Source organism: Oncorhynchus kisutch, linkage group LG27 (assembly GCF_002021735.2).
Source record: "Oncorhynchus kisutch isolate 150728-3 linkage group LG27, Okis_V2, whole genome shotgun sequence".
Taxonomy (NCBI): domain Eukaryota; kingdom Metazoa; phylum Chordata; class Actinopteri; order Salmoniformes; family Salmonidae; genus Oncorhynchus; species Oncorhynchus kisutch.
In genome coordinates this window covers 4989788-5013748 of record NC_034200.2, presented here as the reverse complement: position 1 = coordinate 5013748, position 23961 = coordinate 4989788, and the positions used below count along the sequence as shown (strand labels likewise).

General features: G+C 42.1%; 1 protein-coding gene across 2 annotated transcripts in view; it reads left to right on the top strand.

Moving 5' to 3' along the window:
• LOC109871921 (kelch-like protein 24) overlaps window positions 1-23961 on the top strand; it is a 77105-nt gene that overhangs the window by 23234 nt on the left and 29910 nt on the right. For both annotated transcript variants that reach the window (XM_031806799.1, XM_031806798.1), the window contains 2 exons: window positions 1556-1740; window positions 12313-12431. In XM_031806799.1, the coding sequence (XP_031662659.1) occupies window positions 1556-1740; window positions 12313-12431 (304 nt within the window). The remainder of the gene's footprint in view (window positions 1-1555; window positions 1741-12312; window positions 12432-23961) is intronic.

Below are 23961 nucleotides of genomic sequence, written 5' to 3'. Positions count from 1 at the left end.
AACGCCGATGCCGATACCGATTATTGGAGGACCAAGAAAGCCGATACCGATTATTCGGCCGATTTTTATTTATTTATTTGTAATAATGCCAATTACAACAATACTGAATGAACACTTATTTTAACTTAATATAATACATCAATAATATCAATTTAGCCTCAAGTAAATAATGAAACATGTTCAATTTGGTTTAAATAATGCAAAAACAAAGTGTTGGAGAAGAAAGTAAAAGTGCAATATGTGCTATGTAAGAAAGCTAACGTTTCAGTTCCTTGCTCAGAACCTGAGAACATATGAAAGCTGGTGGTTCCTTTTAACATGAATCTTCAATATTCCCAGGTAAGAAGTTTTAGGTTGTAGTTATTATTGGACTATTTCCCTCTATACCATTTGTATTTCATGAACCTTTGACTATTGGATGTTCTTATAGGCACTTTAGTATTGCCAGTGTAACAGTATAGCTTCCGTCCCTCTCCTCGCTCCTCCCTGGGCTCGAACCAGCAACACAACGACAACAGCCACCATCGAAGCAACGTTACCCATGCAGAGCAAGGGGAACAACTACTGGAAGGCTCAGAGCGAGTGACGTTTGAAACGCTATTAGCGCGCTAACTAGCTAGCCATTTCACTTCGGTTACACCAGCCTCATCTCGGGAGTTGATAGGCTTGAAGTTATAAACAGCGCAATGCTTGACGCACAACGAAGAGCTGCTGGCAAAGCGCACGGAAGTGCTGTTTGAATGAATGTTTACGCGCCTGCTTCTGCCTACCACCGCTTAGTCAGATAATTAGATACTTGTATGCTTGTATGCTCAGTCAAATTATATGCAACGCAGGACACACTAGATAATATCTAGGAATATCATCAACCATGTGTAGTTAACTAGTGATTATGATTGATTGTTTTTTACAAGATACGTTTAATGCTAGCTAGCAACTTACCTTGGCTTACTGCATTCGCGTAACAGGCAGTCTCCTTGTGGAGAGCAACGAGAGAGGCAGGTCATATTGCGTTGGACTAGTTTAACTGTAAGGTTGCAAGATTGGATCCCCCAAGCTGACAAGGTGAAAATCTGTCGTTCTGCCCCTGAACGAGGCAGTTAACCCACCGTTCCTAGGCAGTCATTGAAAATAAGAATGTGTTCTTAACTGACTTGCCTAGTTAAATAAAGGTATAAAAATAAAAAATACATTTAAAAAAAATGTTATTAAAATTATAATTTTAATCGGCAAATCAGCGCCCAAAAAATACCAATTTCCGATTGTTATGAAAACTTGAAATCGTCGCTAATTAATCGGCCATTCCGATTGATCGGTCGATCTCTAATTACCTGTATTGTGTATGTTCATCTGGAGTGGTGCTGTGTTGTGTATTGTTGCTCTGTGTAGTGTTTCTGTGTTGACTTATTTCTCCACAGCAACTAGTGTTTTGTTTATTTGTTATTTTGTTGTGTCTTGTCACTGTGCTGTTGTTTTATTACTGCCCCACCTCACCTGTATTGTGACCTTTTCTTTCCCTCTCCTATTATTGTTCTCTCTCTCTCCCTCTCTGCAGGTCTACAGGCTTCTCAGAGGTGATCGTGGTGGTGGGGGGCTGTGAGAGGGTGGGGGGGTTCAACCTGCCTTACACAGAGTGTTACGACCCTGTGACAGGAGAGTGGAAGTCCCTGGCCAAGCTCCCAGAGTTCACCAAGTCAGAGTACGCCGTCTGTGCCCTCCGCAACGACATCCTGGTCTCAGGTGAGCTCCTCACCCTTTGCTTGCCACCCTAAGGAGAGATCAACACGGATTAGTCATGGAAGAATGTCATATTGATTATTTAAAAAATGAATAGGTTATGTCATGACAGAGATCAGGAAGTACTTACTCCAATTGGTAAATTAGTATTAACCCTCTTTCATTGTTTAACTAGAAATACTGGTTAAGTCTGTACCATATAGCTGTCACTTAATCAGTTGTCTTGAAAATAAACGAGACGAGGAAAGGAACCACTTAACACTATTGGAGGAAAGGAGACTATAGCTCTATTAAGGGAAGAACTCTATTAAAGCCTATTAATACGCAGCCTTAAGAGTACCTCAGCTATGTGGTCCCTCACTGTGGAGTAAAGGAAAGGGAGTAATGTGATGGTCGTTTGCCACGTATTTGTTATACCCCAGCCCGTTTGAAAAAGAGGAAAATGTAAGAGCAACATCTGGACACACTCTGCAGGCGTGGTGCCCAGGGAGGCCCTTATTGGCCAGCTCACTCATCTCTTCCCATTGGCCAAGAGCCAGGGTCACATGGCTCTTTGCTCTTTATAGCTTTCAAGGATAAAGTTGCTTCTACAGTTTGATCTATGGTCAGTTTAAAATGTTTCCTCTAATGGTTGAGGTTAGTGTTTAGGGAAGGTTAGCTGATCCTAGATCTGTGTCAGTGGGCAACTTCTACCCAGAGTGTTTATAGCCTTTTGACCGGGCTGATTAATGCTGGGAGAAGTGTGCTGCCAAGTTTGGCACAAAATACCCTTTTTAAAGCCTCACTGGACCCAAATTGAACAGGGCAGCGGTATAATAACGTCATCTACACTCCCTAATGAAAACAGCATGGGTACTATTGAAATACCATACCCCGCTCGAATTAGCTGTAAACAAACATTTAAACATATATTTTGTCATGACAGCTAACACATTAGAGGAGTTGGCTCCAAACTGATCTGAAACTATAGGCTAATAAAGAACCATCATCACAGAAACATAGAAATCTATCCAACTTTGACAAAGGTTGTATTGGGTTTAATGTACATTGTGGGGTTTACATCATAGCATTGGTGCTAATTGGGATTGTTTTTGCTCAAAAGCAATTAATTAGCCTCAGATAACAAACATGCTAAAAGTACAAATCTGCCAAAGTACAGGGAGAAAAGAGACAAAGAATGAAAAGAGAGATCAACGGTTCATTTTATTGGACTCCTGAGTGACATGTTTTGTATGATAGGAAGATGTATGCAGTATCAAATGTCGACAGATAGCAACGTTAGCAATGACATGTGTGGAAGAACAGGGGAATGTGGCTCAGAATCAGCATCACACACAGCATCAACCCTAAACATGACCCTGGCCATGACTGTCTTTCCCACAGTGACTGCATACTTGAGCTCACAACACTCACTATCAATGATCAATATGACCAAACGGTTCACCTCTCCACTCACCATTGTGGGAATCCATACTTGAGCTGGTGTCAGTGGGACATTTGGGTGGCCATTTGACCACGTTAACCAGACCAACCATGTTTTGTATGATAGGAATATAACATTTCTTAGCTGAATTTGGCTGTATTCTCCCTGATTATATGAATGTATACTGTATGAAAAGTCGACAGTTAGCCACGTTTATCTGAAGCTGCTTGGTCTGTTAGCATAGCTGCTATCAAGCTGGCTAGGCTTCCTTGACAGCTTGAACACAGCCCGCGATATGGTTAACCCTTGTGGCTGGGACTGCGGATTGTTCTGGGCTTGTGGCTGTTTAAATCACTGCTGTTGTCCATCTGCCCTGCGACCTGTCCTGGTTTGAGCTGCATGGAGTACCAGCAGTAGCCAACGTTGCTACCATGCTGTCAAAAGCTAATGAAGAGGACAGTGTTTCTCTATCACAGGTGCGTGATCTTTTAAATCAACAAAAATATGTCTAAAAGCAGTTGTCACAGCAACAGGAAAATAGCTTCAAGAGCTTTATCCAAATAATTGTCCATTCAACTAACAAAAGAATGGACGATCTGACCAGAGATGTCCAGTACCTTAACAACAGTTTGTAGTTCTACCAGGAAGAGGTGGATGTCCTGAAAGAGGCTTGCAGCAAGATGACAACAAACTGTAAGTCTGTGAGAGATGACATCAGCAAAGTCTGTTAATCATTATTAACAATGACTGGGAAAACAGATGATCTATTCTAGAGGGACAGTCCAGATGGAATAATATTGTTGTGGATGGCATACCAGAGTCTCTACATGTCAACTGGACAGAGTCTGAGGTGAAATTGAGAAATATTATCACAGAAAAGCTGCAGACGGATCATAGGAAGATTGAGGTGGAGCACGCCCACGGGACTGGAAAACCTGTAACTAGCCCAGGTGGCTGGAAAACCTGTAACCAGCCCAGCTGACTGGAAAACCTGTAACCAGCCCAGGTGACAGACCCAGGCCAATAGTGGTCAAGTTCCTAAGGTTCAAGGATAAGATGGCTGCTCTGAAGAGAGCCAAGAACTTGAGAGGAACCAACATCTTCCTCAACAAGGACTACTCGTAAGCTGTGTGCCAGAGGCAAAAAATAACGGCCAGAGTAATTGTCAACCCTCCATCCCAAAAATCTGGGAGAAGTGAGAGGGCTACATCACACACACACACACACACACACACACACACACACACACACACTGTGCACCAACTGACACTCACAAGTGCCTGATTGACTGACTTTATCGTCCGAAAAAAGTTATTTTCATGCTTTTTTATTTATTCTTATATTATGTCTATCTCTGATAAGTTACCCAGGAAAGGGCTAAAAATAGCCCATATTAATATACTGTATGTAGCCTTAGAAATACGGTTAATGAAATCAATAACTTCCTAACAACAGATAACATTCATATACAGTTGAAGACGGAAGTTTACATACACCTTAGCCAAATACATTTAAACTCAGTTTTTCACAATTACTAACATTTATTCCTAGTAAAAAATCCCTGTCTTAGGTCATTTAGGATCACCACTTTATTTAAAAATGTGAAATGTCAGAATAATAGTAGAGAGAATGATTTCTTTCAGCTTTTATTTCTTTCATCACATTCCCAGTGGGTCAGTAGTTTGATATAAACTCAATTAGTATTTGGTAGGATTGCTTTTAAATTGTTTAACTTGGGTCAAATGTTTTGGATAGCCTTCCACAAGCTTCCCACAATACGTTGGGTGAAGTATGGCCCATTCCTCCTGACAGGGGTGGTGTAACTGGGATTGATTTGCAATTTTCACACCAAAGTACGTTCATCTCTAGGAGACAGAACGTATCTCTTCCTGAGTCAGTATGACGGCTGCGTGGTCCCAATGTGTTTATACTTGCGTACTATTGTTTGTACAGATGAACATGGTACCTTTTGGCTTTTGGAAATTGCTCCCAAGGATGAACCAGACTTGAACCAATTTTTTTTCTCAGGTCTTGGCTGATTTCTTTTGATTTTCCCATGATGTCAAGCATTGGGGCACCTAGTTTGAAGGTAGTCCTTGAAATACATCCACAGGTACACCTTCAATTGACTCGAATTGTTAATTAGCCTATCAGAAGCTTCTAAAGCCATGACATAATTTTCTAGAATCTTCCAAGCTGTTTGAAGGCCCAGTCAACTTATTTTATGTAAACTTCTGACCCACTGGAATTATGATACAGTGAAATAATCTGTCTGTAAACAATTGTTGGAAAAATGACTTGTGTCATGCACAAAGTAGATGTCCTAACCAACTTGCCAAAACTATAGTTTGTTAACAAGAAATGTGTAAAGTTGGTTGAAAAATGAGTTTTAATGACTCCAACCTTAGTGTATGTAAACTTCCGCCTTTAACTGTATAAGCCCTCTCTGAGACCCACTTAGATACTTCCTTTGATGATACAGCAGTAGCAATACAAGGATATAACATCTACAGAAGAGACGGGAATGGGAACATTTTTGCTTGTCATTTAGAGTTTTGTAAAGTTAGTGTGGGTGAGGTGGACAAATTATTGTTGTCCATCAATAATGAGAAACCACCTGGTATTGACAACTTAGATGGAAAGCTACTGAGGATGGTAGCAGACTATATTCCCACTATCTTTCATCTGGATATGGATGAATGTTTTTGTCCTCAGATCTGGAGGGAAGACAAAGTCATGCCACGACCCAAGAATGGTAAAGCACCCTTTACTGGTTCTAACAGCCGACCAATAGGCTTGTTGCCGATTCTTAGAAAACTTTGGGGAAAAAACTAATTAATTGCTATTTATCTGTAAACAAATTAATAACATACTTTACCTGCATTGCTTGCTGTTTGGGATTATAGGCTGGTGTCATGACGTTGGCCTGGGGGTAAGTTTATGACAGTCATAAATACCTCTTCCCCCTTTTTCCTCTCTCTACCCTACTGATGTGACATTTGAAAACCCCTTGGTTAACATAGAGAATCTGGGAACATCAGAAGGTGGGGGGAAATGAACTATATTCTGGTAATCTAACCAATTGAACATATGCGGTGGTACTTACTGAAAATGATGTCAGTTCGGTTGTCATCTGAGACAATGATAGGATGTCATCAATGATAGGATGACATAAACTCTACAGTGGAAAGTCTACACCAGAGTTATCGGATTCACATGGAATTGTTGTTCAATTTAAATGTTTGAATATAAAATGATTGGTGACGAGATTAAATGTAATTTTAGATGCCAAATGAGAGATTTGGGCTCTGCTCAGTCAGTGGCTGTGAAGAGACATGGGTTATACAACTTTTCAAACACACCCTTCTCGCTCCACTATATAAAGCCTTGACGAAAATGTAACCTCCTGTTCCGAGGATGTGAGGACAACGGTCCGATGTCAGAATGGTTCAGATAATAACTACAGAACGAAGCCAACCTCAGCGTGAGCTTTGGTTGCGAATGGTATGAACTTTGAACTCTTATTCACTACAGAAGTGATACCTCCTAGCCGTTGAGTTAGCAACAGCAGCTGCAAACGTAGGCTAGGAAAGAACAGACAGAGTATTCCGTCTACCACACAACGACGTTACTACAACGTATTCAATTTACCACCAGAGACATTCTTCAAAGGTCTCGGTTGGGCAACACGGCCTTCCATCTACCACCAACCTACCGATGCGCAGCTCAGAGTAAATATTCATTGCATTTTCCTTTTCCAAATGGGCGGTAATTTAGAATGCATAAGATACTGTATTTACGATAGCACAGCTTCGCCCTTTGTTCCTCAGTCTTCCCGCTCTTTCACTCAAACCCAGCCCCTTTTCTTTTGTGTAACCAACTGTCATATCTGTTCCGCCCGCTAGGGACAATTTCCTTTATGACTTAATTTGTAATCCAGATATAATTCATTCTGTGTTTATGTAATTCTGTGTGATTAGTTAAGTATTTAGTAAATAAATATTTAACCCAATTTTGTATTGCTGATTCAACTTGTTAGCCAGGGTTCGTTTACAAGGTTTACAAGAATTTACAACTTTCAGATGAGACTGAATTAAGGTGACCATTAATATTGACTGCTATTGATGTAAAATATTACTAGGTCTTTAAGAGTTTATTCGGAAGATAACAGCTCTATAAATATTATTTTGTGGTGCCTCTAGTTAATTACATTTTCATGATTAGCTCAATCAGGTAATATTAATTACGGAGAAAGGATTTTATAGAATAGCATGTCGTATCACTTAATCCGGCATAGCCAAAGACACGACACTGGGTTTCTGTACCGCACTTTGTGACATCAGCTGATGTAAGAAGGGCTTTATAAATACATTTGATTGACTTTCAGCATGCTTGATAACAACACAAATGACAGGACTGACACAAATGATTGCTGAATGGTTGAAAGAAAGAAATAACAATAAGATTGTGGGAGCGGTATTGATAGATTTTAGTGGTGCTTTTGATGTTATTGACCATAACTAGTTATTGGCTTTCAAACTCTGCCATATCACAGAAGCCTGTGTGTCTATGTATGCTAATGATTCAACATTATACACGTAAGCAACCACGTCTAGTGAAATCACTGCAACCCTAAACAAAAAGTTTACGTCTGTTTTAGAATGGATGGCCAGTAATAAACTAATCCTGAACATCTCTAAAACTAAAAGCATTGTATTTGGTACAAGTTTTCCCTAAGTTCTAAACCTCCACTAAATCTGATAGTGAATAATGTGGCTGTTGAGCATGTTGAGGAGACTAAATTACTTGGTGTTACGTTGGATACAAAAACTTTCATGGTAAAAACACATTGATTAAATGGTTAAAAAGATGGGGAGAGGTCTGTCCGTGATAAAGAGATGCTCTGGTGTTTTGGCACCCCACTCCACAAAACAAGTCCTGCAGTGCCAAGTTTGATCTTATCTTGATTACTGCCCAGTCATATGCTCAGGTGCTGCAAAGATGGGCCTAGAAAAACGTGTTCTTCACTGTAATCGGAGGGATAATATCAATAGTATCCATGCCGGTCTCTCTTGGCTAAAAGTAAAGGAGAGACTGATTGCATGGAACTACCTTTCATCTCGGATTGCTCAAGTGAACAGCAAACCTGGCTTTAAAAAACCTGTAAAAACCTTAAATGTAAGAGCAACACCTCATGGCACAACACCTCTTCCCTATTTGACGTATTTGATGAAGCTCCCGACAAACAGTTATTGTGCTGACGTTAATTCCTGAGGCAGTTTGGAATTCGTTAGTGAATGTTGCATCCTAGGACAGACAATTTTTACACGCTACGTGCTTCCGCACTCGGCAGTCCTGTTCTGTGAGCTTGTTTGGCCTACCACTTCACGGCTGAGCCGTTGTTGCTCCTAGACGTTTCCACTTCACAATAACAGCACTTATAGTTGACGTGGGCAGTTCTAGCAGGGCAGAAACTTGACAAACTGACTTGTTGGAAAGGTGGCATCCTATGACTGTGCCATGTTGAAAGTTACTGAGCTCTTCAGTAAGGCCATTCTACTGCCAATGATTGTCTATGGAGATTGCATGGCTGTGTGCTCAATTGTATATACCTGTCAGTAATGGGTGTTGCTGAAATAGCCAAATCCACAAATTGGAAGGGGTGTACACATAGTTTTGTACATATAGTGTATATACATGTAGGTAGGGGTAAAAGTGACTAGGCAATCAGGATAGATAATGAACAGAGTAGTGTGTGTGTCAGTGTAGTATGTGTGAGTTTGTGGGTAGAGTCCAGTGAGTATGTATAGAGCCAGTGCAAAAACAAGGTCAGTCAATGCAAATAGTCTGGGTAGCCATTTGATTAAGACAGGTTACCGTGGCGATGTTAGGCACAGGGGCTATGGTGGTCCGCTTGAAACAAGTAGGTATTACAGACTGGGTCAGGGAGAGGTTTAAAATGTCAGGCTGGTCCGCGCATGCGCTGAGTACGCGTCCTGGTAATTCACCTGGCCCTGCGGCCTTGTGAATGTTAACTTCGGCTAAGGAGAGCAGGATTACATAGTTGTCCGGAACATCTGGTGCTCTCATGCATGGTTCAGTGTTTAGGGCATTTCATCTTGTAGGCTCGCGTCACAGGGAAGCTCGCGGCTGGGTTCCCCTTTGTAATCCGCGATAGTCTGTAAACGCTGACACATCCGATGAGCATCAGAGCCGGTGTTGTGGGATTTGATCTTTGTCCTGTATTAATGCCAGAAGCTGTTTTCAATCATAGGAAATGGAGGAAACATTATGTACAAAAAAAGTTCAGATCAGCGCAAAAATGACAAAATAGCGCAAATTGTCATGAGCCCGTAAAACGGTTGCTATTCACTCCAGTTCCATTCTTTTCTTGATGCCCCTCTCCTTGACATTTCCTAAGGGGTATTTTTGGCGTGCAAGTTTGTTCCTCTCTACGATCTCATGATTAGGAGTATGTGACCAACACTTGCTTCCTGTGAGAACAGACCTGGTTTGAAAGGCTTATGAGTAGGTTCAATGTCATGAAGTATTTAAGGCTTTTTTTGTCTAGAAAACTGGTTCTTGTCATATGCTTTGTTTGTTTTTTGGAGACCGATAGGGGCCTATAGGGTAGTCATCAATACCTTGTGTTCTGAATGACAGACAGACACAACTATTAGAGGGTTATACAATAGTCCCATACCACTACCCACCAATAAAAAGTAACAATGGCTGTGTACTATTACTGATAACATGACTTCTTGTGTCCTTTCCTTAATCTTCACCTAAAATATGTGGCAGGTGGCAGCCACATATTATTATGTTTCAGACATAATTTTCACATATAGGAGGGATTTATCTCAATGGACATATGAACATAACTAGTTAACTGTCTTGGCGAGTCCCAAAAGATACCAACACATTTGTTTTTGCTGGCCAGCCTTGTATATGTTGCTGTTTACTGGAGTACACAGCCACCCTTTCTTAATTATGGTTAAACACCCATTCTAAGCCCAACAGACGGATTCAGAAATCATTTAATATTGTTGTTAGACGATAAGCCCAACTATTATACTATGTTAAGTCCTTTTATTAAATCAGCTGCTCCTCCTGTCAGTTGGGGCATCTCAGTTTAGAACTGGAGGGGGGAAATGTAGATGGGACTTCTGATCTTTTAAAGCTTAGCAATTAGTTTAAAAGCAATTATATTTTATGTATCATATATTGTAATTAAGACACATGATTATGCTATTGGATATGTTTTTATGTCACAATATGACTTATCTCCTGGTTTACTTGCTTATTGTTGTTCATCTTGTTGTTGTGTGATTTTGTTGATGCTGAGTCTGGCTAATATGCATGGCCATACTGGTAAGTCTTTTTTCCTGCACTCTCTCTCAACATAGCCTCCCAAACACTGAACCATCTATTTGTTTAGAAGGATGATTCTGAAGAGGGTTTCTTTCTTGGACACTCAGCATTCATGTCAATCTCCCAACATCTTCATGTTACTTCAGAGGGAACTAATGTACAGTACTTTACTGCTTCTAAGTTAAAGTTTGCACCTCTCTTCCTTAAAATATATACATTTTCCTGGTGTTTTTACGGCTTTATTCTATAGCCCTTTGTTTCTCTCTTGTGTTAGCAAAAAAGTAGTGTTTGTTCAGTGCCGTGTCTTGGTTTCTCTCTTGTGTTAGCAAAAAAGTAGTGTTTGTTCAGTGCCGTGTCTTGGTTTCTCTCTTGTGTTAGCAAAAAAGTAGTGTTTGTTCAGTGCCGTGTCTTGGTTTTTCGCAAGGATCAGTGGGGCCTTTTGATTGACTCAGGCTGAGAGAGAGAGAGAGAGAGAGGGAGGGAGAGAGGGAGGGAGGGAGAGAGAGATATGTCTGTAACCTGGTTGCCTTAATAGCTACACTGTTGTTGTTCCTTCTCACTGAGGAGAATATAAAAAAAGAAATTCTTAAACCGGGAGTGGGTAGAGACCGGCAGTAGGGGAAATAATCAGACTGCTGCTTTATAGAAAATGAAGATATCCTGTTTCTCATTTAAAGTCTTGTGCTAGGCAGGGGTATGCATGTGCTATACGTATGTGCTGTGTTTGAAGGCCCTGTAAAAAGTCAGGTTGCGCGTGGTTGTGTCATGCATGTGGTGTTTGTAAGCACCTGTAAAGAGCCATGGTGCTTGTGTGTTCGTGACATACGTGTGTGTTGTTTGCTCCGTGTCGAAGTACACTTTGATCAGCAGGATTGCCCATAAAGCCTAGCTCAAACCTTTCGCTCAGATAAGACAGTGAGTATGTGTACATGCACACATTGCACAGTAATACTTTTTATATTAAACTGGCAGTAGGCAGATGATTCACAAAACACCTGGTTTTCTGAGCAATCTTTTTAATTCTTAGGACATGTTAACACCTTAAATGGCAGTATTTTTGATCTGCACGTGTTAGCACCAGCTGAGTGAGCCTCCTGAATGTTTGCATCTTAGAAGTAGTTTATATGTCGGAATCAAATGCGCTTCCCAAAAATAACATGCTCGCTGTGGTCGAACATACATATTGATTTGCAATTTTTTCTTGCATTTATCAGAGTGCCGTCAGGTAGCTTGTGTTCATGTAAACATAATTATTAGGGAAATCATTCTTGCAGAGCATGTAAACGTTTAAATCAAATGATTATATTAATCTGACTATCCACAATAATCGGGTTTATTCTGTGCATGTAACCGTACTTAGTGTCAGCTGTGCCTTACTAAATGTGGCCTTGACATTTCAACCCAAATACATAACCCATTCACAATTTGGATGTTGCTCAAGATCAACTTATTCTATTTATGAAGAAATGTCTTTATTAGATGAAATTGGTTTGAATTGGAACCAAGGGCTTATTTTGGGGTAGATACAGGCTTTGTTTTTTGGGCTATTGCTGTGTGTCAATACAATTACATTTGAGATTAGTGAAAACAACCAAAGACAATGACAAGTTAGCTAAAAAACACTGGTGTAGACGGTTCGGTAAACTACACTCACGTGTTGAGTAACTTTGCCTAACACTCTGGCTAGCTCTCAGAGTTAATGCCTAGGCTTGAGTTCAGTGGGCTAACATCATCCTAAGTCACTCAGTGTCAAGGCTAACGGTGTTGTGTGTGTTTTCCAGGGGGCCGTATCAACGGCAGAGATGTGTGGATGTACAACTCTCAGCTCAACCTATGGATCCGAGTTGCTTCACTCAACAAAGGACGCTGGAGACACAAGATGGTGGTCCTACTGGGGAAGGTAAGCAGATCACTGTTCAGACACCCCGTTATTTCATCATCTTCGTCTTTATCTAATTATATATACAGTGCCTTGCAAAAGTATTCAGACCCCTTGGATTTTGTCACAATTTATTGTTACAAGGTGGAATTTAAATGGATTGAATTGTCAGTTTTTGTCAACAATCTACACAAAATACTCTAACGTCAAGGTGGACCAAAAAATATATGTTTTTCTTTTTATAAGATGAATAAAAATGAACTAATAACTAAAATATAGTTGATCATGCGCTGGTGCGTATTCAGCTCCCTGAGTCCATACATAAACACATTTTGGCATCCATTCCAGCTGTGAGTGTTTCTGGGTAAGTCTCTAAGAGCTTTACACACCTTGATTGTGCAATATTTGCCTATTATTCTTCTCAAAATTCTTCAAGCTCTGTCAAGTTGGTTGTTGATCATGGCTAGACAGCCATTCTCAAGTCTCAAGTCTATTTCAAGCAGATTTAAGTAAAAACTGTAACTTGGCCACTTAGGAACATTCAATATCTTCTTTGTGAGCAACTCCAGTGTAGAATTGGCCTTGTGTTGGAAGTTATTGTCCTACTGAAAGGTGAATTCCTCTGTGTCTGGTGTAAAGCAGACTGAAGCATGTTTTGTTCTAGGTTTTTGCCTGTGTATCCCTTTGCCCTGTTTTTTGCAGTATTGCTTTATTGCCTTGTTGCATACAATATGCATGTTTTGGAATATTTTGTGTTTTCACTCTGTCATTTAAGTCATTATCGTGAAGTCACAATGTTGTTGATCCATCCTAAGTTCTCTCCCATCACAGCCATTGAACTCCGTAGCTGGTTAAAATCACCATTGGCCTCGTGGTAACGTTCCTGAGCAGTTTCATTCCTCTCCTGCAGCTCAGTTCAGAAGGACGACTGTATCTTTGAGGTGTCTGGGTGGTTAAATACATAATACACAGCATAATTATTAACTAGACCATGATTAAAGAGATATTCAATGTCTGTGTCAGGTATACTACCTCTCCGGCGCTCGAGGCCACCAGGCTGCTCATTATTACGCGCACCTGTCACCATCGTTACGCGCACCAGCGCATGATCAGACTCACCTGGACTCTATCGCCTGCCTGATTACCTTCCCTACATATGACACTCCCTTTGGTTCTTTCCCCAGGCGTTATTGTTTCTGTTCCAGTGTTCATGTCTGTACGCTACCTGTGTTTCTTGTTTTGTTATATGTACATTTATTTGTTAAATACACTCCCTGAACTTGCTTCCCGACTCTCAGCGTACACGCTAATCTGATTTGTGATTGTTACCTATCACTGCCCTTATTTAGGAGGCTTTCGAAAAGCTCCCTGCTCTTTGTAGTTGAATCTGTGCTTGAAATTCAATACTTGACTAAGGGATCTTACAGATGTTGTATGTATCTGGGACAGAGGAAGGGTTAGTCATTTAAAATTCATGTCAACAGACTGAGTCCATGTGATTTGTTAAGCCAAATTTGACTCCTGAACTAATTTAGGCTTGCCTAAACATAGGGCCTGAATACTTATACAATAAATATATTTTAGTTATGAAATGTTTTATTAATCTTCCACTTTGAGTATATTATTGACAAAATTATTATTGACAAAAAGACAATTAAAACCATGTTAATCCCACTTTGTAACACAATAAAATGTGAAGAACTCCAAGGGGTCTGAATGCTTTTGCAAGGCACTGTACATTATCTATCTCAATGCTGGACAAAGTAAGCAGGTGATCTCCCTTTACAGATCTTTGATCAGACACCCATTACTTCTCTTCCTGTTTATCTACAGTGTCTTCAGAAAGTATTCATATCCCTTGACTTGTTCCACATTTTGATGTGTTACAGAGTCCACATTTTGTTGTGTTACAGATTCCACATTTTGTTGTGTTACAGATTCCACATTTTGTTGTGTTACAGATTCCACATTTTGTTGTGTTACAGATTCCACATTTTGTTGTGTTACAGATTCCACATTTTGTTGTGTTACAGATTCCACATTTTGTTGTGTTACAGATTCCACATTTTGTTGTGTTATATATATTTTTCTCTCTCTCTACACACAATACCCCATAATGACAAAGTGAAAACGTGTTTTGCAATTGTTTGCTAGACAGCGATTCTCAACTCTTGCCATAGATTTTCAATCCGATTTAAGTCAAAACTGTAACTATGCCACTCAGGGACATTCAATGTCGTCTTGGTCAGCAACTCCAATGTATATTTGGCCTTGTGTTGTTGTCCTGCTGAAAGGTGAATATGTCTCCTAGTGTCTGTTGGAAAGCAGACTGAAATAGATTATCTCTATTCCGTTTCCTTTTATCCTAAAAACAGTTTTACATTAGTGGCTTATTGCAAACAGGAGAGGCATGTTGCATGTTTTGGACTATTTTTATTCTGTACAGGCTTCCTTCTTTTCACTCTGTCATTTAGGTTAGTATTGTGGAGTAACTACTGTCCTAACACCGCCATTAAACTCACCATTGGCCTCATGGTGAAATCCCTGAGCAATTTCCCTCCTCGCCGAAAGTGTCTGGGTGTACTTATACCCCATCCAAAGTGTAATTAACAACTTCACCATACTAAAATGGGTATTTTTTTTAACCCGTTTACCAGTAGGTGCACTTCTTTGCGAGGTAGTGGAAAACCTACCAGGTCTTTGTGGTTGAATCTGTGTTTGAAATTCACTGCTCGACTGAGGGACCTTACAGATAATTGTATGTGTGCGGTACAGAGATGAGGTAGTGTGGTGGCATTTTTCTGCTTTACCAAATGAGGAGAGAGTTACAAACTTCACACACCAGTCAGAGTTACACTTAAACTACATATTTTTAATAAGAGCTTTGCAATAGCCTTTTTGACTTTCAATGATGCGCTATCTCTAATGAACCATTGAAGTACCAACAGAAAAGTACAAAGATCTTTTATAGCCAAGATACACCCCTCTCAACTTACATGACGAATCACAGGATCTTAGGAACAGTTCACGAAGGTTAAGATTTGTATGAAAGATAGCTATAAAACATACCAGACAGTTACTGCTGTGTCAACAGTTCTCATTGTAAAGACCTGTGTCTGGCCCTCCTACTCCAAACTGGAACCCGTCTCATCCTGGTACGGTATAGCACAATAACATTACCTCATGTTATCTGGAATGCTCTTTAGGCTTTATTACCCAAAGACATCGTAAATCTCCTCTGTCAGTGCTATCTCAGAGGCCCATCCTCATTGGAACACACACACAATACTCTATTCTGTCGATTGTAGCAACTATTATTGTCACGCCTTGGTCTTAGTATTTTGTGTTTTCTTTAATTATTTGTTCAGGCCAGGGTGTGACATGGGTTAATGTGTTGTCGTATTGGGGTTTTTGTAGGCATTGGGATTGTGGCTGATTAGGGGTGTGTCTAGCGTAGGCTTGGCTGCCTGAGGCAGTTCTCAATCAGAGTCAGGTGATTCTCGTGGTCTCTGATTGGGAACCGTATTTAGGTAGCCTGAGTTTCACTTTGTATTTCGTGGGTGATTGTTCCTGTCTTTGTGTAGTGTTCACCAGATAGACTGTATTAGGTTTCACGTTCCGTTTGTTGTTTTGTATTCTATAGTTAGTTCATGTACCGTCTTTTCTTCATTAAAGACATGAGTAACCACCACGCTGCATTTCGGTCCTCTCTTTCGACAAACGAAGAACGCCGTTACAATTCTAATGTAATACAAGCATTGTAACATAATCTTTATAACACCATCTTGCAATTTTCCACGACAGTAGTCATTCTAAAGTCAAGTTTAACACTATTATTGCAAGTAGGGTTGCAAAGGGTCGGAAACCTTCCGGTAAATTTCAGATAAAGTTCTTTACCGCAACTGGTCCTTGTAAATTGTTTTTTAAATTTCTATTGGAAGGACTTAATCATTTGCATTTATGTCTACTTATGATAAGGTTTATGTTTCTGTCTCCATATGATGTGGTAAATATATCCAATGCAAAAAAACATATTTAAATTATATGAATATTAATTTGCATATATTTCAGTTAATTCACATATATTCCCGTTAATTGCCCACGGAAAGTTTCCACCTCCTGAATATTCCCCAAAATGAGCAACCCAAATTGCAAGCTACAGCTAAAGTTGGAAGTTTACATACACTTAGGTTGGAGTCATTAAAACTAGTTTTTCAACCACTCCACAAATTTCATGTTAACAAACTATAGTTTTGGCAAGTCAGTTAGGATATCTACTTTGTTCATGACACGAGTAATTTTTCCAACAATTGTTTACAGACAATTGTTTATTTCACTTGTAATTCATTGTATCATAATTCCAGTGGGTCAGAAGTTTACATGCACTAAGTTGACTGAGCCTTTAAACAGCTTGGAAAATTCCAGAAAATAATGTCAATGCTTTAGAAGCTTCTGATAGGCTAACTGATATCATTTGAGTTAATTGGAGGTGTACCTGTGGATTTATTTCAAGGCCTACCTTCAAACTCTGTGCCTCTTTGCTTGACATCATGGGAAAATCAAAAGAAATCAGCCAAGACCTCAGAAAAATAATGTCGACCTCCACGTGTCTGGGTCATCCTTGGGAGCAATTTCCAAACGCCTGACGGTATCACGTTCATCTGTACAAACAATAGTATGCAAGTATAAACACCATGGGACCACGCAGCCGTCATACCACTCAGGAGGGGACGTGTTCTGTCTCCTAGAGATGAACATATTTGGTGCGAAAAGTGCAAATCAATCCCAGAACAACAGCAAAGGACCTTGTGAAGATACTGGAGGAAACAGGTACAAAAGTATCAATATCCACAGTAAAACGAGTCCTATATCGACATAACCTGAAAGGCCGTTCGGCAAGGAAGACGTAATTTCTCCAAAACCGCCATAAAAAGCCAGACTACGGTTTGCAACTGCACATGGGGACAAAGATCGTACTTTTTGGAGAAATGTCCTCTGGTCTGATGAAACAAAATTATAACTGTTTGGCCATAATGACCATCGTTATGTTTGGAGGAAAAAGGGGGAGTCTTGCAAGCCGAAGAACACCATCCCAAACATGTGATACAGTGAATTATAAGTGAAATAATCTGTCTGTAAACAATTGTTGGAAAAATTACTTGTGTCATGAATAAAGTAGATGTCCTAACTGACTTGCCAAAGCTATAGTTTGTTAACAAGAAGTTTGTGGAGTTGTTGAAAAAAATTGTTTTAATGACTCCAACCTTTGTGTATAACTGTGTTATAGTAGAATGAGGAAGAGTGGATACACAGTAGTTCTCCATATCCTAGATGTGATATGACATTGGTCAGCAGCAGACAGAGAATATAAGTTAGTCATGAATTCCTCCAGTGTTTTTCATTGGTGTCCCCTCCCCCTATTCTCTTTAGAAATGGTATCATCAATCCACACTGTTGAACTTTTAGAGTCTAGTTTTCCATCTCTGCCTTCTGGCTAATAATGCCATCATGTGATTAGCATCTCATGCTTCCCCCGGTTTCCTCAGGATCTACAAACCCCCACTTAAACTTAAACTCAATCTTCCTGTAGCCAGAGGGCCAGCCTAATATACAGATATGGAAATTCCCCTTTTATCTCATATAGAGGCCGGTTATGTCATATAGTTATGAAACCATAAAATCATTCAGCCTTTATAGATGGTTGAACTGTTGGCTTTGCAAAATCATCTTTCTGCCAATTCCGCTGTTATTTATTGAGCTCAGGGTGGGGTAGGTTACTTTCAAAAAGTATTCCATTGCAGTTACTAGTTACCTGTCCAAAATTGTAACTTTTAGATTACCCAAACTCAGTAACGTACTCTGGTAACATGAAATTACTTTTAGATGACTTTCCTCTTAAGAGGCATCAGAAATAGACCTAAAGGATCCATCAAACACATTTGGTGTGTCAACATAGTGGTTGCTGACTTGTGGTCAGACACGCTCAGGTGGAACAAATTAAATGGTATCCATGGTATCCAATTGGAAGTTAGAGTCTTGTCTCGTCGCTGCAACTCCCATACGGACTCGGGAGATGCGAAGGTCGAGAACCGTGCATCCTCCAACCAACAGGTACTTTTGTACCTGTTTCCTCCAGTATCTTCACAAGGTCCTTTGCTGTTGTTCTGGGATTGATTTGCACTTTTCGCACCAAATATGTTCATCTCTAGGAGACAGAACACGTCCCCTCCTGAGTGGTATGACGGCTGCGTGGTCCCATGGTGTTTATACTTGCATACTATTGTTTGTACAGATGAACGTGATACCGTCAGGCGTTTGGAAATTGCTCCCAAGGATGACCCAGACACGTGGAGGTCGACATTATTTTTCTGAGGTCTTGGCTGATTTCTTTTGATTTTCCCATGATGTCAAGCAAAGAGGCACAGAGTTTGAAGGTAGGCCTTGAAATAAATCCACAGGTACACCTCCAATTAACTCAAATGATATCAGTTAGCCTATCAGAAGCTTCTAAAGCATTGACATTATTTTCTGGAATTTTCCAAGCTGTTTAAAGGCTCAGTCAACTTAGTGCATGTAAACTTCTGACCCACTGGAATTATGATACAATGAATTACAAGTGAAATAAACAATTGTCTGTAAACAATTGTTGGAAAAATTACTCGTGTCATGAACAAAGTAGATATCCTAACTGACTTGCCAAAACTATAGTTTGTTAACATGAAATTTGTGGAGTGGTTGAAAAACTAGTTTTAATGACTCCAACCTAAGTGTATGTAAACTTCCAACTTTAGCTGTAGCTTGCAATTTGGGTTGCTCATTTTGGGGAATATTCAGGAGGTGGAAACTTTCCGTGGGCAATTAACGGGAATATATGTGAATTAACTGTCATATCACATCTAGGATATGGAGAACTACTGTGTATCCACTCTTCCTCATTCTACTATAACACAGTTATACACAAAGGTTGGAGTCATTAAAACAATTTTTTTCAACAACTCCACAAACTTCTTGTTAACAAACTATAGCTTTGGCAAGTCAGTTAGGACATCTACTTTATTCATGACACAAGTAATTTTTCCAACAATTGTTTACAGACAGATTATTTCACTTATAATTCACTGTATCACATGTTTGGGATACACTTAACCCGGAGGCCAGCCACACCAATATGTTGGAGGAAACACTGTACACCTGACGACCGTGTCAGCGTGCATTCGCCCAGCCCGCCACAGGAGTCACTAGAGCGCGATGGGACAAGGACATCCCTGCCGTCCAAACCCTCCCCTAATCCGGACAACGCTGGACCAATTGTGCACCGACCCATGGGTCTCCCTGTCGCGGCTGGCGACAGAGCCTGGACTCGAACCAGGATCTCTAGTGGCACAGCTAGTGCTGCGATGTAGTGCCTAAGACCACTGCGCCACTCGGGAGGCCCGGAACAAATTTAGACTTGCACATTTTTTCAATGCTGAATTGAATGTCAAAATAGAATGGTGTTTTAATATATTTTTATCGTTAACATCCTTTCTGAATTTAAAAGTAATCCAAGAAGTAATCATATAGTTTTTCAAAAGTATCTGTAATCTGATTGCAGTATGTTTTGCTTGAAAAGTAACTGATAACAGTTTGTTTGTAATCAGATTACATGCAACTGATTCCTAAGCCTAACTACCGTATTTGGTCCCATCCAATTATATTTCACCATGGTTGTGTCCAAAAGACCCATACTAGCGTACTACATACTTAAACTGCATACTCATTTCGGCGTTTGATCTAGTAGAATTCACTCATCTTTCCTGACTCACGTGCACGGCAACAGCTGAAAATCAGATAAATTGACGCGCTGTACCAAAATGAACGAGTGACGGGAGTGTAACGGCATTCTTCGTTTGTTGAGAGAGAGTCGGACCGAAATGCAGCGTGGTGGTTAATCATGATCTTTAATAAAGAAAACGGCGATACATGAAATAACTAAATAAATACGAAAACAACAAACGGAACGTGAAACCTAATACAGCCTATCTGGTGAACACTACACAGAGACAGGAACAATCACCCACAAAAGACAAAGCGAACTCAGGCTACCTAAATACGATTCCCAATCAGAGGCAACGAGAATCACCTGACAGCTGATTGAGAACCGCCTCAGGCAGCCAAGCCTATACAACACCCCTAATCAGCCGCGATCCCAAATACAACAACCCCCAATACGAAATACAACACGTAAACCCCTGTCACACCCTGGCCTGACCAAATATATAACGAAAACACAAAACACTAAGACCAAGGCGTGACAGAACCCCCCCCCCCCCCCCTCGGGACGTGGACCCCACGTGGACCCCACTTCATTAATGTCCTCGTTCCTCCCCTTCGCGTCCTGGGATAATCCACCCTCGCCGCCGACCATGGCCTAATAGTCCTCACCCAGAACCCCACAGAACTAAGGAGCAGCTCGTGACTGAGGGGCATCTCGGGACTGAGGGGCAGCTCGGGACTGAGGGGCAGCTCGGACTGAGGCAGCTCGGGACTGAGGCAGCTCGGGACTGAGGGGCAGCCCGGAACTGAGGGGCAGCCCGGAACTGAGGGGCAGCCCGGAACTGAGGGGAAGCCCAGTACTGAGAGGAAGCCCAGTACTGAGAGGAAGCCCAGTACTGAGAGGAAGCCCAGTACTGAGATGAAGCTCAGGTAGGTAGTAAGCTCCGGTAGATCCTGGCTGGCTGGCGGATCTGGAAGATTCAGGTTGACTAGCAGATCTGGAAGATTCTGGTTGACTGGCGGATCTAGCTGCTCTAAGCAGACTGACATCTCTGGCTGCTTCATGGAGACTGACAGCTCTGACTGCTCCATGCAGGCTGACAGCACCCTGCAGACTGACAGCTCCCTGCAGACTGGCAGCTCCTTACAGACTGACAGCTCTGACTGCTCCATGCAGGCTGACAGCTCCTTGCAGACTGACAGCTCCTTGCAGACTGGCAGCTCCTTGCAGACTGGCAGCTCCTTGCAGACTGACAGCTCCTTGCAGACTGACAGCTCCCTGCAGACTGACAGCTCTGACTGCTCCATGCAGGCTGACAGCTCCTTGCAGACTGACAGCTCCTTGCAGACTGGCAGCTCCTTGCAGACTGGCAGCTCCTTGCAGACTGACAGCTCTGGCTGCTTCATGCAGACTGGCAGCTCCTTGCAGACTGGCAGCTCCTTGCAGACTGGCAGCTCCTTGCAGACTGGCAGCTCCTTGCAGACTGACAGTTCTGACTGCTCCATGCAGGCTGACAGCTCCTTGCAGACTGGCAGCTCCTTGCAGACTGATAGCTCCTTGCAGACTGACCGCTCCCTGCAGACTGACAGCTCCTTGCAGACTGACAGCTCCTTGCAGACTGACAGCTCTTTGCAGACTGACAGATCTGGCTGCTTCATGCAGACTGACAGCTCCTTGCAGACTGGCAGCTCCTTGCAGACTGGCAGCTCCTTGCAGACTGACAGCTCCTTGCAGACTGATAGCTCCCTGCAGACTGGCAGTTCCTTGCAGACTGGCAGCTCCTTGCAGACTGGCAGCTCCTTGCAGACTGGCAGCTCCCTGCAGACTGGCAGCTCTTTGCAGACTGACAGCTCCATGCAGACTGGCAGCTCAGGCTGCTTCAAACAGGCAGGAGGCTCCGGCAGCGCTGTTGAGAGAGAAGGCTCTGATAGCGCTGAACAGGCGGGAGACTCCGACAGCGCAGGAGGGAAGGAAGGCTCTGGCTGTGCTGAACAGGCGGGAGACTCCGACAGAGCAGGAGAGGCGAGGCGCACTGTAGGCCTGATGCGTGGTGCGGGCACTGGTGATACTGGAGCGAGGACACGCACAGGAAGCCTGGTGCGGGGAGCTGCTGCCGGAGGGCTGGAGTGTGGAGGTGGCACAGGATGTGCAAGGCTAGGGATGTGCACAGGAGGCCTGGTGCGTGAGGCTGGCACCAACTTCACCAGCCGACTAACACGCACCTCAGGACGAGTATGGAGCGCTAACTCAGGTGCCATCAAATCCCCGACACGATCCGTCGGACGAATATGATATCTATAGCACCAAGCTAGCAACTCCCTCATTACTCTCCACTCCACTTTCCCCATTAACTCCTTCACAGTCTCTGCTTCGCTCACCTCTAACACCGGCTCTGGTTCTGGTCTCCTCCTTGGCTCCTCACGATAAACAAGGAGAGTTGGCTCAGGTCCATCTCCTGACTCAGCCACTCTCCCTCTGAGCCCCCCCCCAAAACATTTTTTGGGGTGACTCTCGGGTTTCGCTCTGCGCCGCCGTGTCTGTTTCTCCAACTCCATTCGCCTATAGCCTTCTTCGCACTGTTCCAGCGAATCCCATGCGGGCTCCTGCACTCTCTCTGGGTCGGCCGCCCACCTGTCGATTTCTTCCCACGTCGTATACTCCATAACGTCCTCCTTTAGCTTTTCCTGCGGTCGCTGCCTGTTACCACGCTGCTCGGTCCGTGTGTGGTGGGTGATTCTGTAACGGCGTTCTTCGTTTGTTGAGAGAGAGTCGGACCGAAATGCAAGCGTGGTGGTTAATCATGATCTTTAATAAAAAAAGTGACGGTACATGAAATAACGATAAATACGAAAACAACAAACGGAACGTGAAACCTAATACAGCCTATCTGGTGAACACTACACAGAGACAGGAACAATCACCCACAAAAGACAAAGCGAACTCAGGCTACCTAAATACGGTTCCCAATCAGAGGCAACGAGAATCACCTGACAGCTGATTGAGAACCGCCTCAGGCAGCCAAGCCTATACAATCAGCCGCGATCCCAAATACAACAAACCCCAATACGAAATACAACACGTAAACCCCTGTCACACCCTGGCCTGACCAAATATATAACGAAAACACAAAACACTAAGACCAAGGCGTGACAGGGAGTCAATGCAATCGCGCATTAGATGATGCATACGGAGGACTGTTTTTGAAATTAGTATGCTAGTATGGGAATTCGAACTCAACCCATGTCTCCGCCCCATCTTAAACCATGATCATTACTTGCATCTTGACAATGTGTGGTGAATTGGAGTGAAACAAATGTACTGTAGTGTAGTGTTTCCTATTTATTAGTATTTGTTTTCTTCTGTACCCAGTGGTTTTCACAAGCAAAGATGTAATTGGATCAGACTGTAACTGGAATACTGACTTATTCTCACCACTATCCTCCTATTATACAGAACTAGAAATGCCAAACTCAATGGAAACCATATCAAACCTGTTGTTTTTACCATATTCTGATGCCTGTGTATTTTATAGTTGTATTTTATTGCTCTGGTGTGCCCGTTTAGCTGTGGTGTGTGTGTGTGTGTGTGTGTGTGTGTGTGTGTGTGTGTGTGGGGGGGGGGGGGGGGGGGGGGGGGAAGCTGGTTACTTCATTGTGTTGTGGTAAGGCAGGCCTATAGGGTATAGTCAAGATTAGACCAATGCAGGCTGGCCATAATCAGGCCCTGTACGTGCCAGAGAAAGTATGTTTTGAGCCATCGATGCAAATCACAACATACTGCTGTGTCATGCTGTTA